This window comes from Falco peregrinus, chromosome 8 (genome assembly GCF_023634155.1).
Source record: "Falco peregrinus isolate bFalPer1 chromosome 8, bFalPer1.pri, whole genome shotgun sequence".
In the NCBI taxonomy this organism is placed as follows: domain Eukaryota; kingdom Metazoa; phylum Chordata; class Aves; order Falconiformes; family Falconidae; genus Falco; species Falco peregrinus.
In genome coordinates, this window is record NC_073728.1 from 54,878,458 (window position 1) to 54,896,477 (window position 18,020).

The 18,020-nt window shown below is 42.5% G+C and overlaps 1 protein-coding gene and 1 long non-coding RNA gene across 4 annotated transcripts in view; both read left to right on the forward strand.

The window, feature by feature from the left end:
• LOC114010579 (uncharacterized) overlaps window positions 1–10,986 on the forward strand; it is a 258,400-nt gene extending 247,414 nt beyond the window's left edge. For both annotated transcript variants that reach the window (XR_008748366.1, XR_008748365.1), the window contains exon 3: window positions 6,674–10,986. This is a non-coding gene — a long non-coding RNA (uncharacterized LOC114010579). The remainder of the gene's footprint in view (window positions 1–6,673) is intronic.
• A 147-nt stretch (window positions 10,987–11,133) lies between these two features.
• CPEB4 (cytoplasmic polyadenylation element binding protein 4) overlaps window positions 11,134–18,020 on the forward strand; it is a 45,257-nt gene continuing 38,370 nt past the window's right edge. Inside the window, exon 1 of one of the 2 annotated variants that reach the window (XM_027778789.2) lies at window positions 11,134–14,169. In XM_027778789.2, the coding sequence (XP_027634590.1) occupies window positions 13,048–14,169 (1,122 nt within the window). In that variant the 5' untranslated portion in view covers window positions 11,134–13,047. The remainder of the gene's footprint in view (window positions 14,170–18,020) is intronic. The other variant, XM_013294700.3, reaches the window with a different exon arrangement.

The window sequence follows — 18,020 nt, forward strand, 5'->3', positions numbered from 1 at the left end:
ACTATTAAAAAAAAAAAAAAAAAAAAAGCAACAAACAAAAACCACAACAAAAACCCAAACCAAAACCCTAACAAAATCATTAACCTACAGCAAAATCAGGAAGGGCATGTATCAAGTACTCCACAGCTCTTAATTCTGAGAAGGAACTTCAGTGCTCTGCCATTGTTTTCCCCTGTGCAATTCTTATCTGACAGGTAGTATCAGTTGCCAGAAACGATGTGGGTTTATTCTGTACTTTGTATTCTAATATAAATGGAGCTGAATACTTGTCATAGTCCTTTGGGCAGGGCTCCCTACTGCTGCAGAGTTTAATATTAAGATTGGCAACACTAAGTTAGCTGATGTAATCCGTTCCATTACAGATATTTATGGCACGCCATATTACAATACAAAGGCAGAGGTTTAGAGACGAGAAAGATGTGACAAGCCAAAAAAGCCAGCCCATTCAAAACTGAGACTGACACTGCAGGGGTCTATTCCCCTTGCTGTACATTCACAAAAATTTCTTTTAATGCCATTAGGAGTATACGTGATGCAAAATTCAGATCAGGCATAAATCCAATGGCAACTCCACTGATGGCAGAGTCACTGCTACACATAACACTACGTCTGAAAGCAGATCTGTCTTTAACATTAGTCAGTGACTCACGGTCACCAGCATGTATTGTCCAAAGTTGCTTCTAGGTTTCCCCATTCTTTGGCCAAACATCACAAGCCTTAGCTTATTGTAGCAATGGGGGGAAGGAGCAGCATGAAGGAGTGTTTGTTCCTCTTTCTAGCAGCCTCTTTATACCCCTGCAGTAGCCCAGGAGCCGACACAGTAATCTGTGAGTTATAACAAGTCAGAAAAATATGTTCAGCTTATTTATGCTTGCAGAGTCCTGGGTATTTCCTTCTTGAATTTCTTGCTTACCCCTAAGTCTCATCAAGCCTTATCAAGCAGCTCTTTCAGATTCGAGGGCAGAAACTGAGTGACTCCCTACCTGTTTAAGAGCCCATTTCTTTCCTACAGCTCTCCTGGAGGATCCGTGGTGTCTGTTGTGCAGAATCAGCACTTTCATTAGTCTTAATGGAGCCTTTTCTTGCGGAAGACACTGGAGAGGCTTTGCATGTAACTGAGGAATTTCTATTAGAGATCATCGAGGAGATGTAACACCCCACACTGCCTGGTGCTTCTGATTTGAAGTGAAAAAAATACTGATAATGTGGTATAGACGCAGTGCTCTGTTTCTGATACAGAAGGCCCCAGCCCAAGAGCTTGTTTCCCTGAATTTCTTCCCTGAAGTTCAAGGGAGGTTGGAGCCAAAGTGCTTAACTGAACAGTCTAATTTTGTGTTTAATTTCTCAAGGATGTGGCAAAATTAGCTTTATGAAACAAATGCTGTTTGCCATACCATTAAATCAGTTTCTTGCCTTTTGCAATGACTTCTTAGTGCTGTTGGTAAAAATAACGTTGCTTTTCCAGTATATCATGTAAAGTGATTTCAGCTGGTTTTTTTCCATTCCTGACCTCTGCAACGCTTGCATTTTAGACAGTTTTATACACTTATTGATTACCTGATGTACTGTTCTAATTTCTAGGAAGTAAGAACACGGCCCTTAAATCATCCAGACTCTTTGAAATGTTTTAATTTCCTCAAGTAAATAGAGCATATTTTGCCAAGAATCTTAAACGTATGATACATGGATCTGATTCCACTTTTACACAGGTCTTGTATAACTCCTTTCACTTCAGTGATATTATTCCTGATTAGCATTGAGAATCTGGGCCAGAATATGGGAAGGAGAGTGGGTTAATGCCATTTTCTCTGACACTGAGTGCTTTAAAAGCACTCTGAGACTGTAAACCATTCCCATTTCTCAGTAAGTGCCCTCTGAGAGGATTGGGAAGGATTGAAGAGTTTTTAACCAGTAAGTCGCTTGAGGTCTTTCACAAATCGGTACAGATTTAGCCATTTCTAGTGCCCCGCTATTTGGTGATTACGTATAGTCAGTAAACTGGTGGTCTCAACCACCAGTGGACAAGCGTCCATGCTACAACCGCTATCAAATTAGCTCCCTTGCTGGCAATCTGGAAGGAGGGCAAACGGAGCGTGGGTCTGGTTCTCTTCCCAGGCTTTGCAAGTTTTCTTGTCAACCAGGAAGGAACGTGTTCTGTAAAAATGCTTTACAAAGTGTATTATTCGCCTCATCCAGAACTGTCATGCTCCAGCGCCTAAATACGAAGGCTGATATTCTCTAAGAACCCCGTCAAACTCCCACACCGTAGATGACTGCTACAAGCTATAAGCACTCCCAAAATAGGGCTGGATTTTCACAGTGATAATTGAGAGCCATAACTTTCCACCAGGGAGGCTCTGTAGGTGGGAGCAACAGCAGAGACAGTAGTATCAACAGAGTCGAGGCTTCTTACCAGGATGTTATCTAATTTTATTATAGTGTATGTATTGTAATCCTATCAAAGTATACCCTTTCTTTAGTGGATGCCTCCTGTACACAGTTATAGACCCATCTTTTGCCAGTGTGAGAAGAACCCTAAGGGAGCTAAGAAAAAGACTTTACCCTTATGACTGCCTTAAGCCCTGGTTCAGGAAAATGCTCACATTCAGGACTGTGCTTAAGCTCTATGGACATTGTTGAATTGTGTTGGCTTCAGTGAACTGAAGACTAGAAAAAAAATGTTCGTGCAGGGTTTTGTTTTCCTTCAAAAGAACTGAAAAGGTTACTCAGTGCTACCACTACTAAGGAAAACCACTCATTAGCTCAGTTCTGATGTAAATATTGGAATATTTAAATGCAAGTTCAATAACGAGAAGCTAAACAGAGAAATATTCTCAGTCACTGTAAGCAATAATTGTTGTTCTTTTGGGACCACATGACCAGAAAGACTGAATCAAAGAACACTTATGGGTCACATTCTTATTCAGTGCACCACTGCCTCAATCAAATAACGCCAGAGTTGCATTGCAGCAGTTGCTGTTGAGATCAGAATCTGCATATAGATATCCTGTCTCTCAAGTTCTAAAAGTACTGTTATATTTCAAGTCAAAGAGAAAAGAGAGAACAAATAACACAATTTATTGCTGCAGATTATTTTTATGCCTGTGTGCTCCATTTAAGAGAATAATCTGTAAATGACTTATTATCAAGAAAAGTTATTTGTTTGCACTAATCAAGCCTTAAACTTGGAGGCATAATATGGAGCTAATTATTTTTAACTAACTAATCAACATGTTTCATTCATAAGTTGGGATTTATCAATATAGCACATGAAAGGAGAGAACATATTATTATTTCAATTTAGATAATATGCAAAAAGCACTATGTTTGTAATGACCTGCTTTCACTGAATATAATCAAGCTCCAAAGCTCCATTACAGGCTGGAAATAGCAGCAGCTTACTTTAATGAGATTTCTGGCTCTGGGCCCCAGCTGTTCTACGCAAGGCTCTCCCTTTGCTCTATGACCTACCAATATGTGCTGTCACCAGTAATGAGACAGGACCTACTTCCTAACATGGGGAAAAATTGGAAAGCATGAGTTCATTCTACTCTGTTGGTGGAAACACACCCTCTTTCCCCTGCAAGGGAGAAGGAGGGGAACGCTGAATATGCAACTTCCCCACCCCCATCCCCCCCTCCCGTGCCAGTGGAAATATGACATGAAACCCATAAGGTAGAGAATTCAAAGGTAAGATCCAAACTCTCATCTGACCTCGTCCCCTTAGCACACAGAAAAACAACATTCATTGGGCACAGCGTCTCTCTCCCCTGTGAAGTACCCCAGCAGAGCACGCTATATTACCCGCAGGCCATGGGGAAGGGGGAACAGTAGTGGTCTTAGGCTCTGAATTTTATGGATTTTGTGGAATTATGCTCATCTCGGAGCCGTGTTGGGAATATGCCAGGAGCCAAAGAGCTGCATTTGATTTGCCTAAAATGGAGCAGATTACCACTGCTCTCCTTTTTAATAAAGGAGATGCAGCCTGGAGACTACAGATTCCAGCAAGCAATGCTCCAAGAGGAGCCGAGCAGCCCAGGCATCCGCTCCAGACACAGCATGGCACACCGGTACCCAGCCTCAAGCGCTCCAGCCTGGAATGCTGCAGTAAGGGGTACCGTGCCTTCCCGGGGGGGAAGAAAAAAAAAAGACCCAAGCTCATTTTGGTCACTCTGAATTGGACTCCTCATATTGTTCTTTTTGCTTTTTCATTATTATATCCCACACTTTTTGGAAATTCTGTTCTTGAAAATGATTAGCTAACATTTGGAGGGTTTTATGCTATTTTTATCCTTAAGCTGTCACTTGGATTCATTAACACTTTGCACGTGAACCTGGCTTTTTTTTTTTTAGGACAAGAAGCCACTGTTTTTTTCCCCAAATAGCATTGTTAAGTATTTCAGGAATCTAAAATCCACAAACTATTTCTGTGCCCTGAATACAAACCTCTTTGGAAAAAGCCGATGAACATTTTAGTCAGAAAATTGGAAGGTGTGTGCTTAATGCACTTTCAAATTAAACGATTTGGTGCTTTTCAATTTGTCTTTTTGCCCTTCCCAAATACCCAAAGGCACTAGCCCACTTTGTAAATGAGTAGGCTATGAAATCTTATTTTGAGAAATGAAGGTGTCACTGAGTTGCAGTAAAAATAATACTTAGTACCAGTGCACTTTGTAAACCCTCACTAATTGGCCCTTGCAACAGCCCTGATGCATTCCTCCTTTATTAACAGGAATAACCAATTACTTTATTTTAGAAGTAGGGAAAAAAACCTCAAACCCAAGAAACTGAGAAGCTGTTGCTACAGCATTAACAGCTTCTTTGCCATTAAATGCACTGAACAACGACTGCCTTCCAGGTGCCTCCTGGACAACCGGTGGGTGCCCATGGACTGGCTGTCCTGGTACGCCTGGGGCTGGCTCGCCCACTGTGCTCCTGCTCAGCCTCCCAAATATTTGGAAAACGGCACCCTGGCTGTGCCCAAGCCTGTGCTTGCAGGCTAACCGTGTTCACAGCAGGTGACCCTGCCCTGAAAGGGGCTTGGGGCAGCCGTTAGCATACAGACCAGGCGCCACAGAGCTATCTCCCTCTCGCTTCCCCCATGGATGCAATGCTCTGATGCAGCTGGGATCAAAATTTAGGAGCTTTCAGCTTCAGAAATCCCATCTTAGCACAGAGATACGTGAGGCTCTCTGTGAAAGCCTGCAGTGGGTAGACAAATACCCCTTGTGTGCTTTTTCTCTTAGACAATTTCAGAAATAAGATTATAAAATTAGGTTTCAGATTTGTATTTTAAAGTTCTCTATCTGTGTGGAATTTTTTATCCAGCTTGAGGAAGCGGTATCCTTAAATGAAAAAAAGACTCATTTCCAAAGGCCACATCACCAGATTTTGAAGTACAGTGGTAAGAACGCCACTATCTTTGCAACACTACCTATTTCCTCGTTTAAATTATTTATGTATTTATTGTATTTTACATGAGCCATGGAAGCTAGAAGCATTTTTGCAGTGTCAGGTCATTCTAAAGTACATTCCATACGAAGAATAGGGCTGGAAAATACAGTTGTACGTAATACTGTTCATTAATATTACATAATTACTGCACACAAAATAGTTCTCTGGGCAGTGATAAGATTTTTTTTATAAAGACAAAAGACTCCAAGGCAATGTGCTCCATTAAGGGGTTGCCTAACATATGAGGGTGTATCACTATATAGTACCTTCTCCCAGCTGCAGAAGAATGACAAAGCTAGCTTAGCCAAATGAAGCCGTTAGCATGTATAATGTGTTTTATACAAGAGTTAAATGGTTTACTGGGTTTATAAAATCATTCTTTGATATTGCAGTGACCAAGCTGAGACATGATGTAGCAAACAGCAGTTGCAGCTGCATCAGCACAGAAATGAACTGTTGGATGTTCTCTCTGGCCTAGAGAACATTTTCTGCAGTTTTGAAAATTGCTCTGAAAAAAAAAAAAAAAATCTCGATGTGTAGGTAGGCTAATAGTAGCTACTGACAGCTTGCCTAGAGTTTTTAGCTTAGCCTTCCTGGAGCAATTGTTTAGGATAAAACGTTGATGCAGCTTTTTAGTCCACTGCTTGCCTTTATTATCACTGAATGTGAGCACAGCCCACATCTTACATGATACATTAGACCTAAAGTAATGTGGAGGAACACCGGAGTGACTAATAATGCCACAAATGATCCCTCTGAATTTTAGTATAGCCCAGTGCACCTTTCCTATAGTCCCTGTGCTGTAAGTATAGTGTTAATTTTGACTTTTAATTAATTGATTTACTAAATCGTGTTAACATGCTGTAGACTGTTGTAGGGACAAGACACAACCACCATTATTAATATAAACTGGAGAGCTGGACATCCTGATAAGGCTTTTGACATTGAAGAAATCATCAGGCGGGCCTTGTTAGTTTTTGCTACACAAGATGCAGCTGGTAATTCTGCTGCTAGAAAAGAGAATCTTATCCTCCTTCTGCTCCTATTTTTTCAAAGGCAGAAGATGACTTTAAATGTATGGCAGTGAGACTTGAATTCTCAGTTTCCCCACCAATGGTGTTAAATAGGTGCATCGGTCTGATGTGTAATCGGCAATGTGTGCAGTGTTAACGTTTGAAGTTCGTGTGTTGAGTCACCAAGGGTTCACCTTTCTTTCCAGATGACACCGTGACAGCTGCAATCAGCAGATGCATGAGAGCTGACAGTCCTTTGATTTCAAAAAGAGAGGGTTGCTGGCAAGGCGTTTTCCATAAGGAGTTCCTTCTAAGCTCTGTAAGTCATTTCACTTCTTAGCTCAATAGGACCTTGATTTGATAACACTCAGGGTATATCACAAACGGCACATCTGCTCTCCCGGAGTCTCCCAGGATGAGGGGTGTGACTGAGCTGGAAAGGCTGCTTCTTGGGGATTCCATTTTTTTCAGGTTTAGTTTATCTGTGAGCTCATTCTATTAAATTGTCGTTAACCATTCCACATCTTATGGGTCATATAACCTTACCAAGGCTATGTGGTCTGCGTGACAAAATTGTTCTGTTTTGCCCTGAAGATTTCCCTCTTTGCTGTGTTTCGTTGCGCGTGTAACACTGAAAGGGTGAACGGGCGCTACACCAAACCCAAGCAAACCACAGATCTCAAAGATTGTTTCTGACCGAGTAAAATTGAGCAAACAGATTTTTCTACACCAGTTCAGCCATCCTCAGTTTTTCCTGTGACCTCAGTCACAGTCAAGCACTTACTGGGTGACGTGTTACGGTAAGACTGTCAGAATAAAAGCCGGTTAAGAAATCTACTCCTCAAAGGAGAGCAATATGCTCCCACTTGTGATTTAGTCTCGCAGTGAAGAGGTTGTCAAGCGGGTTGCAATCCTGGGGGTTGATTCTGGGGGGAGCCTGCCTAGTGCCCAGCGCCATTGACAGACATCAGCTAAAGCTGCCTAAAACGATGTCAGCTGGAGTGGCCAGGGGAATCCTCTCCTGTAAGGTAGCCACAAGAGTTAAAGCGCTTCCAGAAGTGAATCCATTAGATGCTGATAGTGATTAGTGGAAGGTACCACGATGACTAAAAGTACTTCAAGTGTAATTCAGTCTGAAACCCCTTTTAGCTGAAAAGTGTTAGATACATCACGGCTGAGCTGCAGGTATCTGTTTGGTGGATGTGGCAGCTAATCTGGGCACTGAATCTCACAGCTGTATGCGAGCAAATGCTACTGAAAAAACTCTTCTTCCTTCCCATTGAAAATATTCTTGGATATTTATTGTTGCAGTAAAGGGAAATTTAGGATTAGATTTCTAAATTAGTTGGATTCACGTTATTTTGGTGCCCAAGGGTTTGTTGTTTTTTTTTTTTTTTAATTATTTGGATCTTATGTTTCAAGTTTCATCCAAAAGTTAAGTCATGGCGTAAGCTACAGGAAAATCAGTGTGTCACTTACTACACGATAAGGGGTTAATTTGACTGCACAAAGACTTGAGCTTATGGCTTGAGTGATTTCAAAAATCTTCCTTATACCATTAGCTATCTGTTGAATTAGAGTAGTAGGGTTTTAGGAATGCTTGTCACTATTTTTGTGTGTCTGTAATGAAAAGCAACAGCCATAGTATCTTCACCACTCCATGGAAACTAGCTTAGTTTTGCAGTATTAGACAGCTGGGAAAGGAAGATTCTCTCCTGTAAAACAAGGTGGTAAATGAAACGCTATTGCTATTAAAAGTAATAAATTTTAAAAGGTTGGACAAATTTTTAAACTGATCATGCAGTTGATTTGATGATTAGTTTCTGCAAAACTTACGTGGCAAATCAAAAAAATCCTGTTGGTTTTCATGCATTCCAAATAAAGTTCAGACACATTGTTTGCAAGTCTCTTCACACGATCTGGCCATTAGAGTGCCAACTTCCTCACAGGTTGCTAAATGCACTTATTTATAGACACTACTGATATTTTTCAGTGGTTATTCTTCTTTGCAACTAATGTAGTGACTGCAATTCCTGCATATTGTTCAGGCATTTTTCCTCAAAGAGGTTGAATAAAACGACACAAATCCTGCTGGGCAGCTGATACCATCAAAATGTCAGCCCTTAAGAAATGTCCCATGGTTTCAGCAAACCATGTTTGTCAAGCAAAGTGATTAGAGTCAGATTTTGGAAGTTCTGCTCATATCACTCAGTTGATCTGCATCTACCCTAACGCACTGCAAGGGTGTGCCTGAAATTAAATTAAGGCCATCTACTCAGTCTTTCCCAAACTATTCACGTAATAGTAATCTACTTCTGGAGCCAGGTTCATAGCTTCTTGACAGAAGTGCTTGTTATCCCTAAATGTGATGATGATAATAATAACTGTATGACTAGAAAAATACAGAGAAAAATAATACTTAGTATCAGATGGGACTCACATAGGTTGCAAACAGTAAACAAAAGGGGAAATTACAACCCAGTAATTACACATTCACAGACAATGATGCTTGCACCATATGTAAACAAGTCCATTTTCACACACGGAACGTATATACGATTGCAAAGAAAGGGTTTATTTGATAAAACTGTTCAGAATGATTGGGTTTGTAAAAGTATCTGTATCATTCAAATTATCATCCAAATTTATAATCAGGTGACTGAGTAGGCTGGAAAGAGTCTTGAAGGAAGTAGTAGTGGACACTCCACTACTCAATGGGTATTATTCAGGACGTGTTTCTGCATGTTTCCTTTTCCACTTGATTTTTCTACATATAGCTATTTTAATTTCACTATTTTTTCTTCTTTAATTTTGAACTATATTTTTATTTGCATATCTTAATTTGTAGATGTGCAAAAAGGGCACCCATCCCAGAAGTGAACAATTTTACAACATGGATCTGTAACAGACAAACATTTTGATGCTTGCCCTCGAACAATCCACATTTCTGTGCAAGAATAAATTTTAAAGCCTGTGTCAGTTTTGGATCCACAGTTGTGCCCATAGACCATGTAACTGTATATACAGAAAGCCAATCGGATGTACAATGTGTGCTGTTATCCATCCAGTAACCGCAGTTGAAGTAAAATTGGAATTTCTCTTTGTATGCCTGGCAGCTGGGGACAACAGAGCCCATTGCTTTTATAGAATTTGCTATGTGTGATGAAGTAATAATCACTAAATGCTTAATAAGTAACACTGCTATATAAAATACATGCTGAATTAATATTTTATATTGTATAACTTGCTGTAATACGCATTCACTTTTAATCCAAAGCTTCCTAAAAATGTATTAGAAACCAGGGCCTTTGTGTTAGTCACTGGGACAGAATTTCTCACTGGGGTGACCTGCTCCTGAGGTAGCACGCACGCACGCACTCAGGCCAGCTTTACACCAGGCTGAGGTGAAGGTATGGTGGTCCAGGAGGCACCACACAAGCCACAGAAAACTTCAAGATACCAGAGTAACGCAGCAAAGGCCCTTTCTTCCCACCACCACCCCAGCTCTGAGAGCTGCGCTCCAGTGCAAATGCGCCTCTGTAATCCCCCTCCCCATAAACACTTCTATTTATAGTGCTTAAAATGTTGTAATGGCCTCATCCATCATCCTGAAAGATGAGACTTGCTGGCTGTCACAGCTCAAACCTCCTGCCCCTTTATTGACAAATACGGCTGAAAATCAGAAAAATCCGCCTGCAGCCCATGCGACAGGCAGCAGCTCCCCTGGCGCTGGGCAGGGAGGACGCGGCCGGCACCGCTTGGGCCCTGCGGCACGAACCATCCCTGCGTAACTGCCATTTACTGCCCATTTATTTGTTTCCCTCTGTGCCTCTCTTTCACTAACTAGTTTTTTTGCCTTTTTCAGAACCAAAAAACCACAAGTTATTTGGGAAAGCCTTTAAAATACCTCCGTGAGTTGGAGTTTCAAAAGATTTTTAGAATGACAAACTCAGAAAACTCCCAAAGGTTTCCACATCTTTTTATTATGACCCTCTGCCACGGTATCCCAGTTCCATGTTTCAAGAGCCAAAAAGCAAGTATCACTCAGGTATCGTGGTATTTTCTCCACGTAAGTTGCCCTCTGAACACTGTTACATTATTTTGCTGACTTGTTCCACGAGCAAGATGGTGCAAATGTGGCGGCCTGGGCAGTTGAGGGGGGACAAGGTTCACCTCAGCCCCTGGGCGCCAAAGGGTGTTATAAACAGGCAGCGTTTCAGGTAGGATTTTATTTTTAGATATTAGCCATGACACTGCTGCAGGGAACGACCATCAATGGACACCGGCTTGGGGTGCCCCCGAGCAGCCTGGCCCCGCCGCCAGCCCTGCGCCCAGGCGGACGACCTGCCCTCCACAAAGATGGCCGCTCGAGGCGGGAACCGTTCTCCTCAGTCCAAGATGGCTGCCCCGCCGAGCATTCCGTCTTGACCTTTTGCCCATACTTAGGATGGCTGCCGAGCTGCAGGCGATATTCCAAAACCAAAAGTGGCCGCCCCGGACAGGGTGTTCCCTGCCCCTACCAAAGATGGCGGCACGAAGAGGGGGGCGGGGGCGCGGCGGGGCGGGGCCTCCGGCCGGGGAGCCGGGCCGGGGGGCGGGGCGGGGGCGCGCCCGCCGCCGAACCGGAAGTGCCGCGCTGCCTCCTCCAGCTGGTTGTCATTTCGTGCGGCAGCTCGGTCTTGAGGAGACGGGGCTCGGCAGCGGCCGGGTGGGGAGGAGGGAGGCACCGGCTGCGGCACCGAGGCAGGAAGCGGCGGCCGCTGGGGGGGTGGGGGGAGGGGAAGGAGACAGGAAAAAAAAAAAAAAAAAAAGAAAAGAAAAAGAGGCAAAACAAGGCGGCAGCAGCAACGGAGGCTCAGCGCGGAGGACCCGTCGCAGCCAGGCTCGCCGGCTACCGAAGCGCCTCCCGACTCTCCGGAGCCGGTGTCGCGGCAGCCCTCCCCCCCCTCTCCTGTGGCTCTCGCCTGCGGAGCCTCCCCCCTCCTTTCAGCTCCCGGCAGCAGCGTCCCCCACGGCGACCCTCCCGGTGCCCGGCCGGTTTACATGAGGGGGAAGGAAGCCCGCCTGGAGCCGAGAAGACGCGCAGCAGCTGGGGAAGGACTGCTCCGAGGAGCCGCCGCCGCCGCCGGACCCCGCGCCCCGGTTAGTCCGCCGGGTCCCCCCTCCGCTGCGCCCAGCGGCCGAGCCCCTGCCCCGTAATCTCCGGGCGATTTGGGAAGAACCGGTTAAACACCTTCCATGGGGGAGAGAGGAGCCCGGCCCCCCGCCGCCTGCACCTTCCCCTCCCTGCCGGAGGCTGCTCCTCTCCTGAGGTAAAAAATATCCCTCCTGCCTTCCCCGCCACCAGGACTCTTGTGAGGGAGGGGGGACACCGCGGGGGACACCCCACAGCCGGGGCCTGGCGAGCCGAGCCTGCCAGCGCCGCCCCTGCCCCGCTGGATGCCTGGTCCCTGAGGAGGAACAACACACACACGCGTACCCGCCCGGCCTTTCAGCCAGGGGCTCGCTCGTCTGCGGGGAACCCCCGTATCTCGGTGGAAGGAGGCGAGCCCCGCACCAGAAACCACCCTCCCAGCAGCAGTGAGAGCAAGAAAACCTCCTTCCCCTTCCTCCTGCACAACTCGCTGTCCCCTCCCCTCCCTTTTCCCGAACGGTGAATGCTCATTTCTGAGATGTAAATCTGCCTCTTCGGACAGCCAGGACTCATATGAAGGACACGCAAATATTGGATCATAAATAAGAAGCGAGTCTGGCGAGCTCAGAAACCCAGCCCAAAACGAGCAGCATCAAGAATCCACCCTTCTCCTGCACAACTCACTCCCCACCCAACACACATAGAATACTAATTTCCTGAGATAAGATCTTACCCCTTTAAACAACCACACGCGCGCGCGCACACACACACACAGAGTGCACATTATTACTAAATATAATAGGTTAAACCCAGCAGCACGGGAAAAAGCCTCTTCTGCAACTCACTCTTCCTTTTCACCCTTCTGAATGCTGAGATCCTGAGGTAAATTTTTCCCTTACCCACAGCAAAGACTCTTTTTGAACAGGACACAAATATATATTAGATTATAGAGATGTATTAAATTATTCCAGATTTAAATCTATTTTTTGCTGCCAAGGGGTCGGGGGACCAGACGTCATTGTATATTATTTTTTTTTCCTTCCCTCTTAACTCATTTATGGGCGAGTCAAGGCTGCTGAGGAGGAAAAAAACAGGATAGTTAGAATCTCTTTATCCTTATTCCCCAGAAGCTTTTTCTCTTATTGCTGTGCATTTCCTTTAGAAAAAGGAAGCCTCTTATTTTGTGAACCAAAGATTTATTTTTCCCTTCCTCCTGGCCAAAGGAAGGAAACAGACACAAATTGACATATTTAAATAGTTGAAGAGATCTATCTTTTGCAAAAAACGAACATCTTTATCCAAATCTGAAATAAATAGCGTGGAGGGAGAAACTGGAATATCTAGCTAAAAACAGGATACTTACTAATCTCGCCTCAGAAGAGGACGAGGTAAACACTAAACATCAACTTGTTCTTACAGGGAGGATTCAAACCCTAAATATAATAAATGGGGGATTACGGGTTTGGAGTGTTAGTGCAAAACAACACTGGAAATAAGTCAGCTTTTCCAGTCAGATTTCATCCACATCTGCAGCCTCCACACCATCATCAAAATGCAACCCCCAGCCCTGCTGCTTTTATAAATAATAACACAGCTGCCAATGGCAGTAGTGCTGGGTCAGCTTGGCTCTTTCCTGCTCCAGCTGCCCATAATATTCAGGATGAGATTCTGGGGTCAGAAAAATCTAAAACTCAGCAACAGGAAAAGCAAGAGTCCCTAGAAAAACAGCAGCTTTCCCCTGGTCAAAGTCAGGAAGCAGGCATGCTCTCTGAACCTGAGAAAGCTAAAACTGAAGAAAATCAGGGCGATAATTCTTCAGAGAACGGCAATGGAAAGGAGAAAATAAGAATAGAATCGCCGGTATTAACAGGATTTGATTATCAAGAAGCTTCGGGGCTAGGTACTTCGACACAGCCCTTGACATCCACTGCATCTTCTCTGACTGGTTTTAGTAACTGGTCTGCAGCTATAGCTCCTTCTTCTTCTACAATAATCAATGAAGATGCAAGTTTTTTTCACCAGGGAGGGGTCCCTACTGCCTCAGCTAATAATGGTGCTCTGCTGTTTCAGAATTTTCCACATCACGTCAGCCCTGGCTTTGGTGGTAGCTTTTCCCCCCAAATTGGACCCCTCTCTCAACACCACCCTCATCACCCCCATTTTCAGCATCATCACAATCAGCATCAGCAACAGAGGAGGTCTCCTGCAAGTCCTCATCCACCTCCATTCACACATAGAAATGCTGCTTTTAATCAATTGCCTCATTTGGCTAATAATCTTAACAAGCCACCTTCTCCATGGAGCAGCTACCAAAGTCCATCGCCTACACCATCTTCGTGGAGCCCTGGTGGCGGTGGATACGGTGGGTGGGGTGGGTCCCAAGGTCGAGACCACCGCAGGGGACTGAACGGAGGGATAACACCCTTGAACTCCATCTCACCCTTAAAGAAGAATTTTGCAAGTAATCATATCCAGTTGCAGAAATATGCTCGACCCAGCTCGGCCTTTGCTCCAAAGTCATGGATGGAAGACAGTTTGAATAGAGCTGACAACATTTTTCCTTTTCAGGTGAGCACGCTGTTATATCCATAAGAAAAATAACACGTAGGTGCATTTAAAATGACCTAGAAAGAGTCTGGTGTTTCAACAGTACATCTGATTGTATGACTTAATGCGCTTGCAACTAAAAAAAAAATATATGGCTTACTTGAAATGTCATCGTGTGAATTACTCTCTGAGCTGTGAATCATGGTGGGTTTTTTTCAATAGTGCTAGTCATGTAAGTATTTGTTGCCCACCACTCGTCTGTATTAGCCAGTTTTGTCCAGCTTATTTCTGAATGTGTCTTAAGTATTAGCTGATGAGCAAACATAGTTACAAGTAGCAAGTATATCTACAAAAAGGAGTAAGGAAAAAAGTGCTGCTGCTGCTGAAGGTATGAAAGATCTGAGGCCTTCTAAAGTATTTGAGAATGTGCCATATCTGAGAAAAAGTATTAGGTGATTTTATTTAGTTTTACAGTATCATATGGACTTGTAGTGCAACATATTTTTTGTAGCATTTTTGGAAGCTTTGACTTTTTTACATGATGGTAATCAATGCAGTTTGCTTTCCTCATTAATGACAGCAAATTTTTGTCACAGGCTATTAAATTATCACCAAAAATAGATCTGGAGGAGTGTCAGTTGGTGCTCTCCTATATTTTAATGTGGCCTTATCCTGGCAGGAGGCAGGTTGTCTGGCAGTTCAATGTCTCCTTCTAGGCTGACTTCTTATGAATTTGAGAAGAACTGTATAATGTTGAACGTAATTTGCAGTAAAAATTAAAACAGGAGTACTCTTTTCTTCATCTGACCACTAGTTAAAACTAGGTTTTGTGTGTATGTGTGCACCTTTTGTAAACTGTAAGGTGAATCAAAAAAATGAAGAGTTCTTTTACGTTTAGAGGGTTGTTTTTCAATGTTTCAAAGTTTCAAATGAGGGCAAAAGTAAAATTTTCCAAATGATTTCTAGCCATGCTGGAAGAACCAGGGTGACCTACTTTAAAATAATTTGAAAGATCTGTAGATAAAAACTGTGTGATGTCTCACATTGTAAACCACCCTAAAGAAACAGAATTATATTTAATAATGACTCTGTAGATTCAGACATAGGAACAGTTCAGTTCTGCTTTGTAAACTGTTCAGTTTCTGTTTGGTTTGCGGGGCCTGCCTATGCAGCCTTCTGACAACAGAGCAGCTGCTGGCAATAACTTTCTGTCAAGAGACCTTTTTCTACTGCAGAGCTACTAGCTGGTTCAATATCAGGTAGAGCCCTTTTAAATTTAGAATGCATAGTAATAATTGATTTTAATGTCAGGATTAGTCATTAATATAATGAACCTGTGTCCAGCATACCAAATTTATACACTGAAACCATTAGAAAAAAGGACACAGCTGGAGTCGGTCTTTTTTCAGCCTCACTGCAGTGAGACTTGGCTCACAGTTTAATTCATTCTGTACCCTGACACATAGCTGATGTTCAGAGTGACAGAATGAGACCAAGTGTGTCCTTGCTGCTGTGTGTAAGGCCCAAATATATACTCAGTGATAGAAACATGCTTGGTTTGACATCAAGGAAATTTCAGGAAATTGGCAAAGTCAACCTTGAGTTCTGGGTTGTGTTCCAAACATAAAATATCAGACACACTTATTTTGATCCTGGTAAAGAAATAATTTTTGTGTAGCATGTTGGTATCTGTTTACATAAACACTAAGATGAAGCTGTACATGTCAAGACCAAGTCTGACACTCCTTCATGCCAAGAAAAAGGAAAGCGTTAAGAGCGAAGTGCTTTGCAGTCTGTTACTATCACTTCTGTGAAGAAAAGGGCAGGACAGCAAAACAGGACTTCAGCACTGCAGATCGAGAAAGATGCTGATTAATTTTGAAGCCATCTTGGACAACTGCTTTTTATAACTTTTTTTTGTATAAAGCCTTTAGCTCCTTTGGTCACTTCGTCATTTTTGTGTTGAAAGCATACTGAATTTTTGAATTGCTGGAAACAAATGATGTAAAAATTGACCTTTGATGTGTTCTTTATTTCATTTTATTATGCTGATTGTATGCCTGACTCAAAGCAGAAATAAGTTTTGCTTATTGTATATTTGTGTTCATGCATATATATATATATATTTATATGAAGTATCCTTGATGCAATCATGTACTGGACAAGGCTATTTTGTTACTAGAATCTTCTTAGATTCCTGTTTAGGAAATAATTGAAAGCTGTCTTTGCTTCAGCAACATAATGGAGTAATTTGATACAACTATCCCTTTCATTTAATATTTATGTGTTGCTGCTTAAATCATTAACAAGTGTTGCTGCAATCTAGTGAAAATTAGTTTCTTTAGAAGGCAATATATAAACCATCAACTGCAAATATTTTGGGATCGCTCTCTTTTTCTCTCAGAGGTTGTCTTTACTCCAAAGCTTGGTGAAACACAGAAGTCTGTTTTGATGGAAATAGGGTAACCAAGTGTAAGTGGTCATTTCCTCTTCAGAGAGGACAACATTGCATAATGTCCCTATAAACCACTAATGTGAACTGCTCCTCACTTCAAATGTTTTTGCCCATAGACCTTAGATGCTTGTGATGAAACGGGCATTCCAAATAGTGCAGATGAAAGGAGAATACTGCGATGATCTGTTTGGTAATCTTGCAATTTCAGGATTGCTTGCTTGGTATTGAGCGCTGCATGCAAAACATTGTGGGTTTTGTTCTTCATTTGAAATTCTGTCTCGTGTAACATTTCAGAAGTAGCATGTCTGTAGGAACCTCTTGTTGCAGAGATGGAACTGGAAGCAAGGTCAGAGAAGACTGTTACCAGATCTGTTAATGAAATCAAGTTTTGATATTGTGCTTTAGCCACTGGGCAGGCTTCCCCCTTCAAAGATCTTTTGAAAAGAGAAAAGCCATTGTTCTTTGTGTGTTCATTTGAAAAGGAAATGGTCTCCAAATGAAAAAATGGTTCCTGAATAAAAAAAAAAAATATTTGGGCCTTTTGGATATAACAGCCTTCCCTGAGAATTAACAAATTAAAATGCTTTCACTATGACTATTGCATCTTACAAAATTACTGATTTTTTTAAAAATAATTCCTTCTACTTCTTTCCCAGCAGCACTGACAAACTAAGTGCTCATTGCATTTTACTGCAGCATTGCTGTAAAGATTGTTTTGGCTTTTCTTTTGCTATGTACTTGTACTTCCTCATAAGAGTAGAACATCCTGCCTGTTATGCAACGCATAAATCTTGCTTTGATAGGCATTTCCAGGTTTCCAGATCTCATCTTCAAATGTGTGACGATGTTTTTTAAATTGCTCTTTGAAGGCACAAGCATGTTAAGCAATAGCGTCCAGCTTTCTGTAAAAATGCTTAAAAATAATTTGTCTTTCTTCCTGGAATTAGGCTTGAAAATAACTGCCCATTTCAAAGAATTTTATACATGAGAGCAGTTCATTATATCCACTTGTTCAAAATGTTTTTTCCTTTCTTCTGTAGTGGCTAGTTTCCAGGTATATAACCCCTTCCAAATCCATTGAGGGTCTGTGCCAGAGAGACTTTTTCTTCCCTGAGGCAGATATGGAATGTTTGAGAAAACACATACGTGATTACAGAATGTGTTTTAATTCTGAGCTATACATCATGATTTGTTTGAAATGGGTTGATTTAATAAGTGCATTAAACAAAATCATGGGAAGCTGGAATTAAAAAATAACCTCTTGAATGCATTTGCCAATCTTTCCTCTTGAAGGAATTTTGCAAATAAATTTCTTTACCGTGCCTCTTTATTTTAATATTTCTTCTTTGTTTTTGAGGAACCTTTTCATAAGTCATGATGGCTGGTTGCATAAAATGAGGCTACATGTTTTGCAAAA